A 21,374-nucleotide genomic window follows, 5' to 3' on the forward strand; every position below is an offset into this window, starting at 1 on the left:
TCTCAGTACTTTATTTGTGTGCTGTAGCACTTAATTTTTATTCGCAGTTATTTTGTATAAATAACACTATTCCTTGCATTTCTGGTTAGATGCTAACTGCATTTCATTGGCTTTGTAACTGTACTTGGCACAATGACAATAAAGTTGAATCTAATCTAATCTAATCATAAATTTAGGATGAAAGATGAAATATTTAAGGGGAATCTGAGGAGGAAATACTTCACTCTGAGGGTGGTGTGAGTGTGAAATGAGCCAGCAGAAAATGGTAGATGCAGATTTAATGCGGGGTCAGTTTAAGATTTTCAATACAGATTGGCCATATCAGTGGATTATATACAACAAATAGATTTTTAAAATTTTGCAATGTTGCTTGTAACTATCCCACAATGGAAAATTTGGGAAAATGTTGAATTTCTGCTAACTTAGCTGATTTTATGAAATTCAATTTGAGGGCATTACACGCTGGGTTATAGTAGACTTGGCACTAACATGTAGTTATATGCAGAATTTCAACCATTTTGTACAGGTGAAGGAAAATGTATCTATACAGCCAATCATCCTGACCATCTGCTTTTATATTACAGAGATAAAACTGTTATTATCTCAGTGTTCACACACAAATCTGGTTGGATTATAGTTCCACTTAAATCTACTTAAAAACAAATGAACTTCTTTTAATGATGTGGTAAGATTACACTGAGATATCTAACTGAGACCCATCTTCAGCTTCAGGAAGGAGTTCCCTACACTATAGGGCAGATTTAAAAAGGATGTGAAATTAGGAGTGTAGACTGAATGATATGATAGTACAGCTAGGAAAAAATCTGCAGATGTTGGAAATCCAAAGCAACACACACAAAATGATGGAGGAACTCAGCAGGTCAGGTGACTTCTATGGAAAAGAGTAAATAGCTGGTGTTTCAGGCCGAGGTCCTTCATCAAGACTGGAAAGAAAGAGGAGAAGTCAGAGTAAGAAGGTTGGGGGCGGGGGGAGGGGAACAAGAAGTACAAGGTGGCAGGAGATAGGTGAAACTGGGAGAGGGGGTGGGGGTGAAGTAAAGTGCTGAGAAGTTGATTGGTGCAAAGGATAAAGAGCTAGCAAAGGGGAAACCTGATAGAAAAATATGGACCGTGGAAGAAAGGGAAGTATAAGGAGCACCAGGGGGTGATTTCTCAAACTTCTAGTAATTGCCCCCTCTTCACCATTCCCCATTCCTGTTTCCCTCTCTCACCTTGTCTCTTTATCTGTCCATCACCTCCTCCTTCCCTTTCTTCCATCGTCTTCTGTCCTCTCCTATCAGATCCCCCCTTCTCCAGCCCTTTATCCCTTTCACCAACTTTTCAGTTCTTTACTTCATCTTTCCCCCCTCCCAGTTTCACCAATCACCTGCCACCATGGATTTCTTCCTCCCTTCACCCCACCTTCTACTAACTTCTCATCTTTTATTTCCAGTCCTGAAGAAAGGTCTCAGCCTGAAACCTCAACTGTTTACTCTTTCCCATAGATGCTGCCTGGCCTGTTGAGTTCCTCCAGCATTGTGTGTGTGTTGACAGGACAGCTAGATTGAAGTGTAGTGAATACTTCTGAGAACAGGCAGCTTGATGGATTGGCAAGAAATCTAGGACACCCACTTCTTCACTTCTGCTTTAGCTTATCAGCTGCTGAAACAATTGTGTATGCTGGTGTAACCCCCGGGATTTGACACCACCAAAGCAGTCCTGGTCAGTTGCAAGTTTTCAAGAGGTGTGGATTGAGATGTTCTCCCCTCAAACTAGAGAACTCAGATCTTGGAATAATGGACCAAGGTGAGTAGAAATTTGTGCTTGTAGATGGTTGGAACTCTTTGGCTGGTTAGTCAGTGGGTACATTCAAAGCTGAGGCTGATGGAATCTTGGTCATGAGAAGTAACAGAGAATACAGGGATGTGGCACAGAATTAGCCACGATCACACTGGATAGCAGAGCAGGTCCAAACAGGTAATATTGGCACACTCCTGTGGACTTGATCACTCAAAAATTCGTGGCCAAAATCCTCAATCCAAAGTTACTTCCTTAAATCTCCCTTTCTTCTTCTAGTATGCTCTTTGAAATTCACCTCTCTGGCCATTCTTTTAGTTATCTATCCAAATACCTGTGACTTGGGGGTGTCAAGATATCTGACTACTTTCTTGTGAAGGCCATTTTTACTATGTCCATTACACTTTGTAAATAGTGTAACTGGGTCTTGGTTACACTGGCTGCTGAGGTGTCTAAAATGGCTTCTTTGTATGTTATATAAAATGGCTTTTCTGTAATAATAACTGCGATGTAAGGAGTTCTCTCTCTCCCTGCTTGTTTGGGTTATATTATTGTTAAGGGAAGGAACAAACCAATGAGTGTCCATGTTATTCTTCTTGTGGTTGATATTCTGTCTCATATGGCTGGGAACCGAGTGGTTTGGCGGGCTTTTCGGGAGGTGAACCGAAGAGGAAGGATGTGCTGGACGCGTTCTGGTCGACCACCGTAATTGGTCCCAGGTGTTGGGTTGAGGGGGTCGGAGCAGATCGCGTGGTGGAAAGAAGACCCCGTTCATTGAGCTCCAACGGTTGTACACGAGGGGTTGAACTTTGATAAGTTTGGCGCCTTGTACTTTCCTTTTGAATTGTACCTTTATTAATTACATAGTTCCAGTAAGATCTATAAAGTGTAATCTGTAAGTCATACATTGTGTGCTGTCTGATATTTGAGGTGTGAGTTTGAACCTGGGTGCATTACACAGCAACTACGCAAAACGTGAGACACGGTCTGGTGGGCGGATGGGGTTTCCCCTAGACAAACATGAGCCGATAGCCCTGAGTGTTACAATAGTTATTCTCAAATCAAGGAACTGAGGTCTCAGGGAAAGTCAACGCAATGAAGAAGTTAAGGATTGGGCAGATTCCCCATGAAGACTTGAAAGGTGCAGCAGACTTGGCAAGGCTAAGTGACCTTCTCCTGCTCCTATTATATTGTATTCCTGTTCACCAGTTGTCAAATTGTGCAAATAAAATAAAATGTAAGTAATTAAAACAGCTTACCTGGCCAGCCTTTGCATTTTCACATACAAACGTTTCATAAACCTTTGGAAATTCTGGTGCATTGTCATTGACGTCCAAAACCTTGATTTGAACAGGTACACGGCTACTTTGTTTAGATTCTTCTGTAACTGTAAACAGGTAAAAAGATACAATAAATAAATATAATTCACCTTGCAGTTCAGTTGAAATTGGCAGGGCAAGTTTAAATCCTTATTAATGCTTGTATTGTGTAACCATTGAAGCAAAACTACATTGGAGGCATGTCTTGAGAAGCAACATTCGAGGCTCATTGTTTCCACGTTGATTAAAGACAGTTTGACCAGACCAAAACCACCTCTCAGCTTGTGTTCCATACACCTGCAGATAACATCCATCCAGATCAGACTACTGGAGAGCAAAACAGCCCAAAGGTGCTCCATCATGAGACCAAAAAGTCCAACTTATATTCAAACTAAAGCAACGTCTTCAGCCCCACTCCATTGAATAATTTTCCCTGCCCCAGTTGCTCATACCAGCACTTACAAGGAGACTGTTGAGATCTATGAAGGATGCTTGGTTTATAATAACCTGAAGACTCAGGAACTATCTCAGAAACCGTGCTCCGAGTTTGGGGGGTGGGGGGGGGGTGGCGAGCTGAAGGATAGCACAGATCCCAATATTTGCATTTAAAAGAACAATTCCCAGTAAAACCAACGTCTAACCCAGAACATAAAAAAGCTTTGTGCCTTCTCTGGTTAATGAAATTCAGCACTGCTTGGAGAATAACAGTAAGTCATGTGTAAACGCCAAAGTTTTTAATTTTTAACAGTACTACATGCAAGCAAATCACTTCCTACTCCACTTTTTCCGAGTGAAAAAAGAATCAAGTGGATATTCAGAAAATGCTCACAGTGATGAAACGTTCTTTAGTTAAGCCATTTTTTACACTGAAAATGAGACCAAATGTTGGGGTGGTATGGAAGCGTGGCAGTTAGTGTAACGCTATTTACAGAGGCAGTGACCAGGTTCAGTTCCGTCACTGTCTCCAAGGAGATTGTAGGTTTTCCTTTGTGACCCTGTGGGTTTCTTCCCACTCGCTAAAGGGTTACTAGGTTAATTAGTCACAGGAGTGTAATTGGATGCTGCAGTCTTGTAGGGTTGGAAGGGCCAGTTACTGTGCTGTATCCCTAAATAAATATATAAATGTTATCTGTTTAGGGACTATGGTTCAAATTAGGAGTTCAGTCTAGCTCCGGGCAAAGGAGACTTGGTCCAGACGTACTGTATGTGCTCCCACTGTGATTTCCAGCCGTGTTTGCAAGCTGTACCCTCTAACTGTGTCTGCTGGTGATTTCAGTGGAGGCAAAAGCTTAAACCAACGGCATTTGCCTCCGTCATCTGAGACTGCTGTTAATGGAATGACATTCCCTGTTGAAGTGTACAATCAGAGGCAAAAATCCCCTTCCTTCTTGGGGAATGAAGCTTAGAGGACTGTAGGGATCCTCAGCGCACTGAGCATTAGGTTTCATGACATTCTTAATTCTTCCTTTCAAATGATCATATTGCTGGACGCAACAACTATCTTTCTCCAAGTATCTCTCTAGTCAAGTGGCAAGACAGATTCTTCAGTAGTAAGTCTGGATGAGAAAATGTCACTATATTGTATTTCAGTTTAAATTCACCTAAAATAGCAGCTGTAACAGATGGCCACCAGTTATTCTCCCCTCCACTTTCGTTCCGGGTGGCAGCCAATACATGTGCATGCATTCACTGCCAGTCACCAAAGCTGAACACCCAGCCCAGTGGGTAAAATGGATCTTTTTTTGTTATTAAGTACCCTGCAGTGATGCCAACCGAGAGTCATTCAGTAACACAGAAGAGAAACGGGTCCTTTGGTCTAACTGATCTGTGCAGCCATAGCGTTCTCCATGCTAGTCCCAATTGCCCATGTTTGGTCCGTATCCCTCCAAGCCCCTCCCCTCCATATACTGCCCAAATGTCTCTTAAATGTTGCAATTTCTTCTACCTCAAACATTTCCTCTGGCAGCTCATTCCAGGTACTCACTACTCTCTTGGTAACAAAGTTACCTCTCAGGTCTCTTTTAAATCTCTTCCCCTTAATCTTGTATTTGCACCCTCTCGTTTTGGGCTCCCAACCCTGGGGAGAAGACTATGATCATCCACCTTATCTATACACCTTGTGATTTCATAAATTTCTATGGGATCACCCCTCATTCTCCTATGCTCCAAGAAATAAAGACTCAACATCCTCTGCCCATAACTTAGTCCAGGTAGCATCTTTGTTACTTTCTTCTGTACTCTCTCCAGCTTGGCAATGTCTTTTCTATAACAGGGTGACTAAACTGTACACAATATGCCAAATGCTGCCTCAAAGGAGAGACATTGACTTGTATAACAACATAATGTCCCTACTCCTTGAGGCCCTGACTGAAGGACAGCATGCTGTCTTCTTCAGCACCTTGTCCACTTGTGTGGCCATTTCAGTAAACAGTGTACTTGTAGTCCCAGCTCCCTTTATTCCAGAATACTTGTTAGTACCCTGCCATTCACCGATTATCCTGATTTGAATGTCCAAATGCATAACCTTGCCATTGCCATTCCTCTGTCCATCTCCCTAATTGACCAAGGTCTTTTTGCAATTTAGTGTAATCTAGTTCACTGTCATCAAGACTTCCAAAATCGTCAGCAAACAACAATATTCAATCTAATTGTAACCACAAACATATCAATTCAAAATTTGTGATTTTTCACCTTGTAGTCCTCAAAATGACCTCACTTGCATAATATTATAGTTTCTTCTGCAAAGGGTATAAACCAACTAATTAGCCAGGCCTCACAGCTGTACATTTAAGCATAGAAACATTAATTTTGGGAGACTTTATAATTTTCTGCATAAAACATGGAACTCCCACCCATAATAAAGAGGAAACAGTTTGGACAAGAAAATAACTAAAATAACTGTGTAAAACTACCTTTGATAAGTGAGAGTAAGGCACACACTTACTTGTCTCAGTTGCTATTATTGTGATGTTATGCCATGATGTTTCTTCCCGGTCAAGTGGTTTTAATGTAACAATTGATCCGTTCATAGAGTATATGTTGAAGTACCTGTCCAAATCAGTGTGGCGATCGATTGAATAACTGAAAAAAATCAAAGGTGGTAAAAAATCCTTACAACTTCTTAAAACTTTTCAAATTCTAAAAATGGACATATTTGACTACTGTTGCAGATTGAATTGTTCCATCACCACTTCATGTGTTTTTCTTGTTTCCTACTCAGGATAACTCTCCAACTATTGCCAAAACTTTAAGTGCAGAGCTAAGGGAGTGCTCTGGGAAGTACCACATTTCAGATGAGACATCAGACTGTGGCCAGCCAAAGTGCCATTGCATTATTCTGAAGAACAGCAGTGGAGTTATGCCAGTGTCTTGGCCAATCTTTATCCCTCATACAGCAACACTAAAACAGATCATGTGATAATTATTACAATACTGCTTATTAGAGCTTGCCCTATGAAAACTGGCTGCTCCATTTCCCATATTACACCAACAATTACACTTCATAATTACCTTACTGATGTAAAGTACTTTACGATGTAAAGCACTTGGGTATCCTGAATTTATTTTTCATGCCTTTTTAGCTGCCCCTGGCACTGAAACTTAAGCATGGTCTTTAAATGGCCCCTAAGGTGTTTCTGAGCACAGACGATCTCTGGGATGAACTTTCTTTCTGTTTTCATGATTCTGCTTCCCAATATGTTAGATGCTTCTGCAGTGATGTGGGTATTGGTCAGATGTCCTGGTAGTACGTGTAGTATTGATGCATTTGTAGTATTGTAGCCCATATCTCAGAAAGGATGTGCTCGAATTGGAGAGGGTAGAGAGAAGGTTAATGAGAATGATCCTGAGAATGAAAAGGATTACGTAGGAGGAGTATTTGATGGCTCTGGGTCTCTACTCGCTGGAGTTTAGAAGAGTGATGCAGGAATCTCATTGAAACCTTTGAATATTGAAATGCCTAGATAAAGTGAACGTGAAGAGGATGTTTCCAATAGTGGGAGAGTAGAGGACCAGAGGGCACATACACTGAATAGAAGGATGTTCCCTTAGAAAAGAGATGAGGAGGAAGTAATTTAGCCAGAGGAATTCATTGACACAGCATGAAATGGAGGCCAGGTTATTTGGTATATTTAAAGTGGAGGTTGATAGGTTCTAGATTAATAAGGATGTCAAAGGTTAGAGGGAGAAGGCAACAGAATAGGTTTATTTCTTTATTTAGTGATACAGCATGGAGTAGGCCTTTCCTACCGGAGACGCCCCAGCAACCCCATTTTAACGCTAACCCGATCATGGGATAATTTACAATGAGTAATGATCCCACCTCTTTGGACTGTGGGAGGAAACCGGAACACCTGAGGAAACGCCTCGCATTCCATGGGGAGGGAGTAGAGACTCCTGATCGATCACAACAGAATTGATCTCTGAACTCCGCCGCCTCAAGCTGTAATGGTGTCATGGTCACCATGGCACCCGGTAGAGGGAAAGTAAATTGGCCACCATCATATGGCCTAATTCTGCTCCTACGTCTATGGATTTAAATCAAGACTGTGGACTTATCACGTAAATAATTATGGTCCTGCAACTGTCTCAACACAGTGCCCTCAGTACGTGCGTACACGTAATAAAATGGATTAAAAATGCAGTACCCTGCTCTACTGAACAAGGTATTTCCCCTGAAATTCTTTGTAATGCAAAAATTTCATCAGATTTTTGCATCACCAAGAATTTCCAATATACTAATCCATACTGAGTTCGCCTGTCTCAGCTGGGATGTAGGTTTGGGTACTCATCAGCATTCACACCAATGCATTAGTTAATGTTACATCAAACAAGTTCTGCTCCCAGTCACTATTCAGATGCATATGTGTGTGGAAATTGAGTCAAGAAAAGACCATGTGTGGATTTTCTGCCTGTGTTATAATAAACCTTGAAGGGATTTCAAGGCTCACTTAAATAAATGAGTACTTGAGTTAGGAAGCTCCCCAGGAACTGCAGCACAGCAAGGAATCATCACTTCAAGTGCAAGGCATGAAGGAAGGGGAGAAAACCAGTAACAGAAATGATATATTTCTCATCATAAAATAATAGGTGTTGAAACATACATTTATGACCAGCTGCAGTCCAGCGTGTGGTGACAAAGAGGGGGATGCAGCAAGTACCGAGAGTGAGCTGTGCTCTGGATATCTATAAATAATGAAGCGTTAAGCGTGGGATAGATTATTTTCAGAAACAATGAGGGAAAAATTAAGGGATGGGTGTTCTGGTCACACCATTCCCATGCACTGTCTTAAATGTCTTCGGCAAAGACATTTTCAGAAGTCAAAGGCAAACTACTACAAATGCTCCAGCAATCCAAATTCAATCCTGACCCCAAATCCAGCTCTGTGTGGAGCTAGCAAATTCTCTCTGTGGCCATGTGGTTTACTCCGGGTGCCATCTCAAATGCTAAAGATATGTGTTAGAAGGTTAATTAGCTGCTGTAAGTTGTCCCCAGTGTGTAGGTGAATGGGAGAATCTGACTGAACGTTATGGTTATGTGGGGTGTAAAACTAAGTGGGATTAGTGTAGGGTTGATGGCCAGTGAGGCATGATGGGTTAACTTCCTTGCTTCCATGTTGTATACTTCTCTATTTCTAATTAGACAGCAGGTCACTCGGCATCTGTGGAGAGAGATACAGGCTTAAGCCTCATATCAATGGATTGCATCAGAAAATTTCTATCCGCAAGTGCTGCTCAACTTGCCAAATATTTCAAGCATTTTCTGCCTTTATGACGAATAGTAGTTATCCGAACTTTTCCAAATATCTGATGGGTAGTTGATCTGGTAAAATAAATTACACTGAAATCCCACAATTTTTCATGTTATGTTCTCCCCATAAAAATATTGAAACAAAACAAAACTTCTTGAGAAATAAGTCTTGCTTTGCAGCCGATTTCAGGAAAACCAGCACAGGCCAAACATGAGGAGGCTTCAGTTCCACCAGCTCATGCAGACTGGTGGTTATTAAATAATTGCCTTCATGGTAGGATAGGACATGTTGAGGAACAGAAGGAAGACATGAATAACAAGGAGAATGGTGGAAGATTGACCAAAAAGCTCAAGGAACAAGGGACTGAGCGAGCATTAGAAAGGATCGACAGGTATTAATGTAGCACAGTGAAAGGAAGTTCAATTTTACGTCAGAATCTCAAGGCAAACATTAGGAACATAGCTGGTCTGTGATCAGATTAACTTGGGAAATCTGATTTATATGCCACCAAATGATGTCGCATGTAACGTATCATTAAGACAATGGGTATTTCGAAATTAGAATCTCTACTTGAAAGCCAGCAGAGGATTGTACAATGAAATAAGTGACCAATTTGAATGCATTATGGACGTTATTCTGCACAGATAAATGCAGAAAATAGATTGCATGAAAAGCCATTTGTCATTTAATCTCATCTGCCAGCTACCTATCCCTTTTGTTTTAACGTTTCCTCTTTCTGGGCTTAAGACCTTACATTTTTAACCTTTGATGGTTCACCGTGCGGTGCACTTGTTCTCATTTGTGATCTGAGGATGAAACCTCAGTTCTATGCCAGAACGATGTTATACAGTCCAAGCCGCTATCTTTAAAACTAAGACCCCCTCATACTGTCTTCGGTAGGCTGCTCCATCATGGACACTATCCTCTCCACCATCAAGGACATCTTCAGAAGGCAACACCTCAGAAAGGTGGCATCCATTGTTAAGAACCTTCATCATCTAGGACGTGCCCTCTTCTCATTACTACCATCAGGGAGGAGGTACACACACACACACACACAACATTTCTGAAACAACTTCTTCCCCTCCGCCATCAGATTTCTGAAGGGACCACTAAACCTTGAACACTACCTATCGTTTTGCTCTCTTTTTGCACTAGCTTTTAAATATATTTCTTTAAGTGACAATAAGAACGTGGCCACGTGGTTAAGGTGACAGTCTAGTGATCTGAAGGTCACTAGTTCGAGCCTCAGCTGAGGCAGCGTGTTGTGTCCTTGAGCAAGGCACTTAACCACACATTGCTCTGCGACGACACCGGTGCCAAGCTGTATCGGCCCTAGTGCCCTTCCCTTGGACAACATCATGGCATGGAGAGGGGAGACTTGCAGCATGGGCAACTGCCGGTCTTCCATACGACCTTGCCCAGGCCTGAGCCCCGGAAACCTTCCAAGGCGCAAATCTCATGAGATGAACGGATGCCTATATAATGTAACTTATAGTTTTTTTAATGTATTGCTCTGTACTGCTGCTGCAAAACATCAAATCTTGCAACCTAATGTCAAGTGATAATAAACCTGGTTCTGATATAAACAGTAAATGCCATAATTTTGAACCAGAGGAACCTTTTGTTATCTCTGGTGTCAATACTTGTTCCTTGCTATCAAAAGCAGGTTAGCAGCAATGATTAAATTCTTGTTTTTGGATGCAAGACCGGTGTTGCTTGCACTGTAAGAGCTTTCTGCTAACCTCTACACAACTGTGCCACCCTTGTCCTGGTGTCAGCCACGTATTCAGCAAAAATAAACATACAAGCAGAGTGTGCTCCCAGTCTCACGGTGGTCAGGATTTGGAGCTTTGAGTTCCAGTTTATGCCAGTGTGGACTGATACCTGTCTATGCCTCCCCATCGAATATTGAAAGGCCTAAATAGAGTGGATGTGGAGGGGATGTTTCCTATAGTGGGGGAGTCCAGAACCAGAGGGACAGCCTCAAAATAGAGGGACATCCCTTTAAAGCAGAAATGAGGAAGAGTTTCTTTAGCCATAGGGTGATGAATCTGTGGAATTAATTGCCGCCAACAGCTGTGGAGGCCAAGCCGTTTGTACATTTAAAGTGGAGGTTGGTAGGTTCTTGAGTAGTCAGGGCATCAACGGTTTTGTGGAGAAGGCAGGAGAGTGAGGTTGAGAGGGAGAATAAATCAGCCATGATGGAATGGCGGAGTAGGATCTTTGGTCCGAATCCCCTAATTCTGCTCTTATGGTCGCATGGTATATATGACTCTATATAGTATGATCTGTTTCTTTCTGAACAAGAGTAACTATATAGCTGAAGAAATTTTCTGGCTAAAAAGTACTTTGAGATAACATGAAAGGTTGTCAGCTGTTGTCCCTTACACCTATCCTCTGAGATAAGCCTAAATCTGTCCAGACAGGGTAAAACTAGACAAGACTCACAAGAGGAGTAAACCCAGAGTGTATTATAACAGAGGAGATAAATTAAGTGAAATAATATAGATATGTATATAGATAATAATGTGATATAGACGTAACAATAATATAGATGTGATTACTATAAATAATATTACACAAGGAGTTAAATGAAATTACTGAAGACTAAATACAGCAAGCTAGCGTACACAAATGCTTTGTAGCCTACATGGTCCTAACCCTCAGCCATACCTATAACATTCTCATGTATATTTTTCTGTAACTCTATCCAGGCATTCAATTTTGTGCATCCTTCCCTTGCAAATTACCACTTCAAATTTAAATTTTCCGTAGTAATTAACTCTGGATAAGTTTGGATTCAATTTGCACCATCCATCACTGAAGCTGAAATGTTCTACACACAACTCTCTGCAAGCTCCTAAACCATTCTCTAATCATTGTTCATTGAACTATCCAAAAATTCCATACACAAATATTTGGGTTGGCTGATGCAACCCCCACCCACCAGCCCTCTTCTCTCCTCTAACCCTCCCGTTTCCATCTTTCATTGTACTACCTTCATCCTGTTTGCCTGCTACAAGACCATGAAATGTCCCAGAAAGGGAAGTTTAGTGTCCTATCATTAACTCAACAAAAAAAAATCTTTCATGGGAAAAGGATCGTTTCTAATCATCCTGAAAATCTGGATGATAGATTTTATCGTGATGTTTACCACTTTCAAAATTGTTTTGAGGACAGGACTCACCAATCTGGCACCACCTTCATTATTTATGAGCTAACTTATAAATCTTTGGTGACATTGCCACATGGCGAGAGTCCAGAGAAAAGCATGTGTTTATATAAACACTTTCTTCAGTATTTTCTTTCTGCTTTAAACTCTTTGTAAAGTTCCGCAGTCCTGATGTCGTGCTTTGACCTTAAATATTTTCTGTATTTGTTGCTGCATGTATCTGACCACTGTTATTACCTAATATTTATTTACTTATTGAGATGCAGCGTGGAATTGGCCCTTCGAGACATGCTGGCCAGCAATCCCTAGCCTAATCACGGCACAATTTACAATGAACAATTAATCTACCAACTGATACATCCAACGACTGTGGACTGTGGGAGGAACTCGGAGCACTCAGTTTTGTGCTGTCCCACACGGCCACGGGGAGAACATACAAACTCCTTACGGGCAGCAGTGGGAATTGAACCTGGGTCGCTGGTTCTGTAAAGCATTGTGCTATCCACTACGCTGCCTGCAAGTCACTTTCTTTCCACCTCCGACTACAGATCATCGATTTGCCTTGTCTTCTCTCTCCCTATGCTCCCTGACTGAAATTTCTTGGTTTTCTTGCGAGTTCCCAGCACCTGCGGAATCTTGCCTGAGCATCCTCCAACTAATTGCTTCCAGTGATTGTACCAGCCGCAATGTGTGAATCATACTTGTCAACATGTATAATTCCCACAGAAAGAGTGACGTTTGCAATCGTGGCAAGTTACTAACATAAACTTCAGTGACCACAATCTGGCCAGCCTGTTGGGAGTTGCTGCCGCAGATTTCAGAACAGGGAGCAAGATTGTTAAAGTACAAGGTGGTATTTTAAAAGTCAGCTGAAAAAGGTCCTCCCCTCTCATGCTTTCAGTAAGCACAAAATAAAAGTTGCATCTGGCCCTGATTGTAGCACTTCATGTTGCAAAGCAATTTTCTATTATTATTCCGAACTTGATTCCTGTTTTATCTTGATCAAGGTATGCTGTGGAAATTGCACAGTTATGACATGTAGCTCCTTGGAGCTTGTGTTATAATGTAGGTGTTTTTTGCTACCACACTACTGGTGTTGTATGACTAAACGTCCATCACGATTCAGCCAACTCCTGTTACCTCGCAGTTGCCTGCATTAATAGTGTCACCCTATAGTTGCTTTTCATTTCTGATTCACCCATACTGCCAGATTGATGGATCAGAATGGTTTTGAACAGATATTTCTTCGAGGTGGTTAGATGAATATGTAGAATTGGATTGCTAGGGTGTGGAAACCATAAAAAGGGTGCAGAGGAGGTTTACAAGGATGTTGCTTGGATTGGGAAGCACGCCTCATGAGAATAGATTGAGTGAACTTGGCCTTTTCTCTTTGGAGTGACGGAGGATGAGAGGTGAACTGATAGAAGCATATAAGATGATTGATCATGTGGATAGTCAGAGGCTTTTTCCTAGGGCTGAAACGGCTAACACAAGAGGGCACGGTTTTAAGGTGCTTGGAAGGAGGTACAGAGGAGACGTCAGGGGTAAGTTTTTTTATGCAGAGAGTGGTGAATGCATGGAATGGGCTGCCAGTGACAGTGGTGGAGGTGGATACGATAGGTTCTTCTAAGAGACTCCTGGATAGGTACATGGAGCTTAGAAAAATAGAGGGCTATAGGCAACCCTAGGGAATTTCTAAGTGTGAGGGGATCCAGGAGTGCCCCTATTAACTGTTTGGAGAGAGACATTTATCATTGATGCTTTGTTTGGAAAGGAGAGAGAGACAGAGTTATTTACCACCGATATGTTGCTTTTGAAAAGAGAGAGAGAGAGACGAAGATTAACAGTTGGACTGTCACTTTAAGGTATCGGAAGTAACTTTGGATTTTTACTGAGTTTGGAGTTGGAGACAGCACCGAGCAGCTCGAAGGTTGCTATGGTGACCGAAGGCGGTGTTAATTAATGGACACTCGATGTTATGATTTTCAGCAGGTTGTTGATGTTACTTCCAAGGACAGGTTGCCTGCTTGTGCACTCCTTTACAGACAAAGGAAGGAGGGACTCTTTGAATGACAGGTGATGCTCAGCCTGGTGAAATAAATGGGAGGTCAGATGACACAGACCTCAGGACACATGATCTGGACACTGAATGAGCATAGTTGTGCCCGCAGAAAAAGTGGGTTTCGGAGGATCGATCAGGCGGATCGATCCAAATTGCTATTCCATTGGTGAAGAAGGGGTTGACTGGTGGGGAGTTGTCTATGTGTCCACCCTCACCTGGGTGATAGCTCCACCACAGAAGACCGGTCTCCCTGGTTAAAGTCACAGTCGGTGACTTGTAAAGGATTTCGGAGGACGACGAGAAGATTGACGGCATCAGCTCACCTGAAGACTCAACTCACTCTCTCTCTCTCTCTCCATCACTATTCAACTAAATACCATGAACTGAACTGAACTGAACTTTACTCAACATCGTAAGACTGTATCTTTTTACCCCTAGACTTAAAGAAGCTTGGTTTTTTCATACATATATATATATTCCACACTTACTTTTATGTATAATCATTGCTAACCTGTTTGATTTATTTACATTTATATTACTGTATTGCGTAGTTACTAAAAAATATCAGTAGTTTATACCAATACAAGACTCCAAAGTGTTTTCCATCTCTGCTGGTTTCTTAATCCCCGTCATGGGGTACGTGACACTAAGGTAAGGACATCTTCAGCACAGTTTTGTGGGCCGAAGGGTCTGTATTGTGCTGTAGGTTTTCTATGTTTCTATGTTCATCCAGAGCCAGGTGCCAGCAGAGTAGATAGACCTGTTTCACATTGTGCTTTAGGCTGAGCGAAGCAGGACAACGACAGCTTACCTTTATATAGCACTTCCATCAAATTCAAAATATAGGCAGATCAGTCAAAAGCTCTTTGCAGGAGATTATCAACAAAAATCTGTCATAGTCACATAAACAGATATTAGTACTGATAGTAAAGCTTTAGGCCAAAGAGGCAGGTTTTAAAGAACAAGTTTTGGGAGAGAACTCCAGAGCTCAGGATCTTAGCTGAAGTGGATCACTTCAGTCTGCTGATGATGAAGAAGATCAGTAATGTGGGACAGAGATCTCTTAAACATACAAGGCTGACGTAGTTACAGGGAGGGAAATAAACAAGGAGAAAAACAATGAAAGTGATGATGCAGCAGGTTACTGATGTAAATTTGTTTTGGCAGCAGAAATTTGCTGGAGCAGTTCACATGTGACGGGAGCTGGGGGCAACAAATATAAGTCTAACTCTGTTCACCAACATCTGGGCTTGTCTGCCAGTGTTCCACCCTGAATTCTACTTTCAGGTAAACTACTCAGCTTCCATGCAATAAGCCTCTAAGAAAGGTATGCCAAGACCAGGATACAACATTCGGCTCAGTTCAAGTAATGATTAAGCTGCATTAACACTGATTCTCAAAGTTCAACGTAAAATTATTTTCATAGGACATTTATGACATTATGTCCTTCCTTCAGATTCATTTTCTTCTGGTCATTTAAAAGAAAATTAAGATGTACAATAGAATTTGTGAATAACTATACATAGAAAGGCTAAGAAGAGGGAATGCACACCAATCCTCTGAGAGGGTTCAGAATTGGAAAGAGTGAGCAATTTCAAGTTACTGGGTGAAAATATCTCCGAGCAACTAACCTGGACCTGATATATCGATGCAGCTACAGAGAAGGCATGACCCTGGCTATATCCTATTAGGAGTTTGAGGAGATTTGGTATATCACCAAAGACACTTGTAAATTTCCACAGATGTGCTGTGAAGAGCATTCTAACTGGCTGCATCACCATCTGGTATGAGGAAGGGCTATTGCACAAGATCGAAATAATCTGCAGAGAGTTGTAAATTTTGTCATCTCCATCATGGGCACTAGCTTCCATAGTATCCAGGACATCTTCAAGGAGCGATGCCTCAAAATGGCAGTGTCCATCATTACGGACCCCCATCACCCAAGTCATGCCTTCTTCTCATTGCTACCATTAGGAAGGAGGTACAGAAGTCAGAAGGCACACACTCAATAATTCACGAACAGCTTCTTCCCCTCTGTCATCTGATTTCTGAAAGGACATTGAATCATAAAGACTACCTCACAACTTTTTTATTTATATTTTTGCACCATTTATTTAATTTAACTATTTTACATATATATATTATATACTTACAGTAATCCACAGGTTTTTGATATCATTATGTATTGCATTTACTGCTGCCACAAAGACAACAAATTTCTCAACATATGCCAGTGATATTAAACCTGATTCTAATAACAAAGACTGACAAACATCCAATGTGCAAAAGAGGGCTAATTGTGCAAATAATAAATTTTAAAAAATAAATAAATAGTACTGAGACCGAGCTGTAGCGTCCTTGAGAGTGAGTCTATAGGTTCTGAGGTCAGTTCAGCATTGAGGTGAGTGAAGTTATCCATGGTGGTTCAGGAGCCTGGTGGTTGCAGGGTAATTGAACCTGGTGCTGAGGGACCTAAGCCCCTTTGCCTCCTGCCCAGTGGTAGTACAGTAGTGAGACGAGAGCATGACTCATAACACGCTGGAGGAACTCAGCAGGTCGGACAGCATCCATGGAAACGATGAGTCGACGTTTCGGGCCGGAACCCTTCGTCAGGACACGAACGAAGTCCTGACGAAGGGTTCCGGCCCGAAATGTCGACTCACCATTTCCATGGATGCTGCCCGACCTGCTGAGTTCCTCCAGCGTGTTGTGAGTGTTGTTTTGATCCCAGCATCTACAGATTATTTTGTGTTGAGAAGAGAGCATGGCCTAGATGATGGGTGTCATCCCTGATGTGATCAGGCTAGACTATCAGTCCTCAAATTATGTGACTAATACATCATAATTCACATGTCAGGACCATGCTCCTGAATTTATACTTGATTTATTAATAGCTATCATGTAATTATGGTCTCCACCATCAGGTGGAAATTCCTTCCTTAGATCTACCCTGTCTACCCCTTACATCATTGTAAAAAATATCAAACCAAACATCCTCCTGACTTCTCATTTGTAGAAGAAAGGGTCCCTGTTTGTTTGACCAATACCTTACCATTTCCAAAGCCATTCCTAAAAATTTGTTGTACGTATCCAAAGTTTCAATGCCCTGTTGGCAATACAAAGACTACAACTGTAGCTATTTCTACGGTGTGTTACTGTGGGTTTACCTTCACAAGAAAGAAAGCAGCTCATCTAACATAATATGGGATGGACAATAAATGCTGGTTTTGTATGTATCCCAACAAATAATGAATTTAGTCAAATATTTTGCCTGTATTCTGTACTCTGCTTTTGAAATTTTGAAAACAGAATTTGACATGCACATTTCTGCCCCACTAAGTATGTGGACTTCTTATCCCTTTAAATTAAAAATTCAAGAAACAATATTGAGTTCTATTATTATTACAAGATTTCAAATTAAGCAAAGCTGTCCCCTGAGGAAAGAAACGTTCATTGACAAGTAAGGAGCTGGCAGCTTGATAAATTTCCACCAAAGTACTTTTTGAGTGCTTGACTCAATGTAAGACTAAAGCACAATGTATTCAGAAAATCTGTAGCATTGATTAACATGCCATTTAATGTGAAATAATGTTTTAGTGAATTGTAAATAACATTTTTAAATTACCCTGTGACAAGATACAAAAGTTGTGTTTTAATTTCAATACATTATTAACACATTGGTTTAAGACTCTGGTGTGAATTCTCCATTGCAGAGAAACACCGCAGAAGGAATTTAATATAATGTGTGAAACGTGGTGAAATAACACACCAGGGGAGCTTTACCCAATAAAAATGATCCATACAAAATCTGTTGAAGAAAAATGTCTTCATGATGAAGAATTTTAGTAGAGCTGGTGTGGCTCCAGTCAATGTGAATTGGACTCAATTCAGTTATTACATTCATGTTTGAGGTAATGTGCTGTAAGTACGTGATGTAATTTAAAGACACTTTCAGCTTAGAGTCAGCCACAACATAATAAGACAAGACTCACCTCTGGAACAGAAGATTATGGGTTTCGTTCCCACTCCAGAGATCTGAGGTTTAAAATCTAAGTTGGAGCACCCTGTGTAGAAGTGGGGGAGGTACCATCATTTCATCAAGTCATCTTTTCTAGAAGGTTATATAAGAGCCCAGGATAATACTTCAATCAGAACCTATGGAGTATTTCCAAATGTTCTAGCCAACCGTTATTGCTCAAACAATAAAAAAAATTACCAAGTCATTTACTTCATTGCCATTGTGGAAGCTTTATGTGCACAAGCTGGCCTCTGTACTTCTATATCACAACAGTGACTAAGCCTTAAAATGTACTTAACCGGCTGCAAGTTGTTTTAGAATGTCATTAACAGTGAAATGGAAGTCTATCATTTCTAGTACACTGGGCTGGTTTGAATGGAGAGGATTTTCCATTTCTTCATCAAATTAAAATTTGGGTTTAGCTTTGTAAACATTTGTGTTGCATCTGCCAAAATATCTTCAATGACACATTTCAAAATGTTTGTCATAGGTAAGCAGCAGTGTTTTATGGAAGCTCAAATGGATTTGGTACTTCTGGGTGCTCTGGACAGGTTTGACCACTAGATGGCTCTCAAAGACCAAACTGATTTCTGCTGGCTTAGTAATTAACCACAGACTGGGTCAAGACAAAACCCTCACAGAGCTAATATAGTTTTCCCATCTCACACCTATGGAAAGAAGCCATTCAAATAAAGACTGTAGCACGTTCCTCAGAGATTCCTCATTTAAACATCTTTGCAGTTTCTCTGCTCTTTAGTACAGACCAAATCCACGCTCTAACTGACAGAACATAACAGATCAGAAGCCAGCAAGTATCCTGAGCCAATTATCTAATCTTACTGCCATCCCTCTGGTCTAACTGATTCAGAGGATGCTTACACAGCTTTGGCTATTAGTGTCTGGGATGAGCAGTGCCATCTATAAGGTGACTGTGAACTTCCTGCATCTGCCTGTCACTTTAATTCCCCACCTCACTTTGCACTCTTGGTCCAGCCAAAGCCCACGGTAAGCTGGTGGAACAATAACTCATTTTCCATCTCAGTATGCTGTAGTTCACGCGACTCAGCAGTGGATTTGAGGAACACAGATGACCAGGTTACTCTAACCAGTTCTGACATAACCTGGTTTTATTCTCTCCACGGATGCTAGCTGATCAGCTGAACCTTTCCAGCAGTCTCTGTTCCTTCAGATCTCCAGCAGTTGCTTTACTCTGTACCTCAATGTCCAACAGATTTTATTCTCTGCCCCATCCTCCCTCTCCTTCACGTTCTCCACACAGATTAGTTGCTATCAGTAAGCCTCCGCCACCCTCTTCTGCTCATTAACATTCCATGTGTTTGGTCTTCATAAAGTCATCCTGCACCAAAATAGGCCCTTCAGCCCATCTGGTCTTTCCAAGATTGCAATTTTTGCTAGTCCCATTCACCTGTATTTGGCTCTAAACCTTTCCGATCCATGTTCCTATTGAAGTATCTGTTAAATATTGTTAATGTACTTGCCTCAACTATTCCATATACTGACTACTCTCTAGGTGAAAAAGTTGCCCATCAGTTTCCTTATTAAACGTCTTCCCTCTCACCTTAAATATATACTCTCTAGTTCTTGATTCTCCAACCTCGGGTAAAAAGATTGAGTGCTTTCACACTATTTATGTCCCTCATAATTTTATACACCTCTATATGACCATACCTCATTCTCCTAAACTCCAATGAAATAAGTCTCAACCTGCTTAGTCTCTTTTCATAACTTAATCCCTCAAGTCCTATCAACATTCTCATAAATCTCCTCTGCACTCTTTCCACCTTAACAGCATCTTTCCTATAACAGGTTGACCAAAACTAAACACAATGTTCCAAACGCAAACACGAGGAAATCTGCAGATGCTGGAATTTCAAGCAACACACATAAAAATTGCTGGTGAACACAGCAGGCCAGGCAGCATCTATAGGAAGAGGTACAGTCAACATTTCTCAGCCCGAAATATCGACTGTACCTCTTCCTATAGATGCTGCCTGGCCTGCTGCATTCACCAGCAATTACAGTGTTCCAAATGCAGCCTCACTAACATCTTGTGCAATGACAACATAACATCCCAACTTCTGAATTCAGTTCTCTTGTCAGGTGAGAACCAAAATTCTTCTTCACTACCCTGTCGACCTGCAAAGCACTTTCAGGGAATCATGTATTTGTTCTCCTAAGTCCCTCTGCTGGACCACACTCTACCGTGGGGGTCCTACCCTCATTAGTTTTCTCAAAATACAACATTTAACACTGGTCTAAATTAAACTCCATTTGCCATTCTTCAGACCAGTAACCCCGCTGATCAATCCTGAGAAACTCTATTCTATCACCATCCATTCCTTTTATTCTCTACATTTACAGACACTCCAGTTTTTCTATAAATTGCCCATTCCTGTTTCTCAATCCAAAACATAAACTGTTTCTTTCTCCACAGATATGATCCAAACTGCTGAGTATTGCCAGATTTTTTTTTATTTTAGCAGCTGGGGATAATTTTACCTGGATTCTCCAGATCCCTTTGCAGATTGGATTCATGTGACACAGAGCTGGAACAGAATAAATCAATTTGTTCATTCTGAGTAACATTTTCAGCTACCGGTTTAGAAGGATTGATTTTGACTTATTGAGAACTTCCCTATTTATACTGCCTGCTATCAGCTTCAAATGCATTTAAGGTCAAGCAGTGAATAAATAAATTTCCAATATTATACCAATGTAAGTTCATCTGATGCATTATAAGCTGCTTTTTTTCTGAGAAACATACTTCTTCACATTAGCAAACAAAAGAACAATACAGTAATGTTCTCTATTCAGAACTTCAGTGTAACCCACTGAAGTTAGAGAAAGCAGAAATGCCTGGAGAGAAGAGGTGCTGTCAAATCTACTTTCAGGTGTAATAGAAGGGAATTTCATGGAGGGTAGGGAACAATGGTGACTCTGTCACTACTCACCTTGTAATAAAAGAAACAGGGAGCAACTTCCGAAGACTGAATAATTGCATTTAAAAGCACTACTTCAAATGATGTCACCACTGCTAACCTACTCCTTCAAAGGCTGTGTTGTTGCAATCTTTATAACCGGAAATAGCCATCAAGGAACAAATGGGGTTATCAATATTTTTATAAGAAACTGTTCTCACAGTGTGGGCACGTGGCCAAGTGGTTAAGGCATCGGACTAGCTACCTGAAGGTCGTGAGTTCGAGCCGCAGCCGAGGGAACGTGTTGTGTCCTT

The 21,374-nt window shown here is 41.1% G+C and overlaps 1 protein-coding gene across 6 annotated transcripts in view; it reads right to left on the bottom strand.

Annotated features, from left to right (window-relative positions):
* Positions 1 to 21,374, bottom strand: part of LOC134357899 (cadherin-6-like) — a 197,442-nt gene that overhangs the window by 23,399 nt on the left and 152,669 nt on the right. For all 6 annotated transcript variants that reach the window (XM_063069659.1, XM_063069662.1, XM_063069660.1 and 3 more), the window contains 2 exons: positions 6,061 to 6,197; positions 3,057 to 3,184 (listed from right to left, as the gene is read on the bottom strand). In XM_063069659.1, the coding sequence (XP_062925729.1) occupies positions 3,057 to 3,184; positions 6,061 to 6,197 (265 nt within the window). The remainder of the gene's footprint in view (positions 1 to 3,056; positions 3,185 to 6,060; positions 6,198 to 21,374) is intronic.

The sequence above is a fragment of the Mobula hypostoma genome, chromosome 17 (genome assembly GCF_963921235.1).
Source record: "Mobula hypostoma chromosome 17, sMobHyp1.1, whole genome shotgun sequence".
In the NCBI taxonomy this organism is placed as follows: Eukaryota; Metazoa; Chordata; class Chondrichthyes; order Myliobatiformes; family Myliobatidae; genus Mobula; species Mobula hypostoma.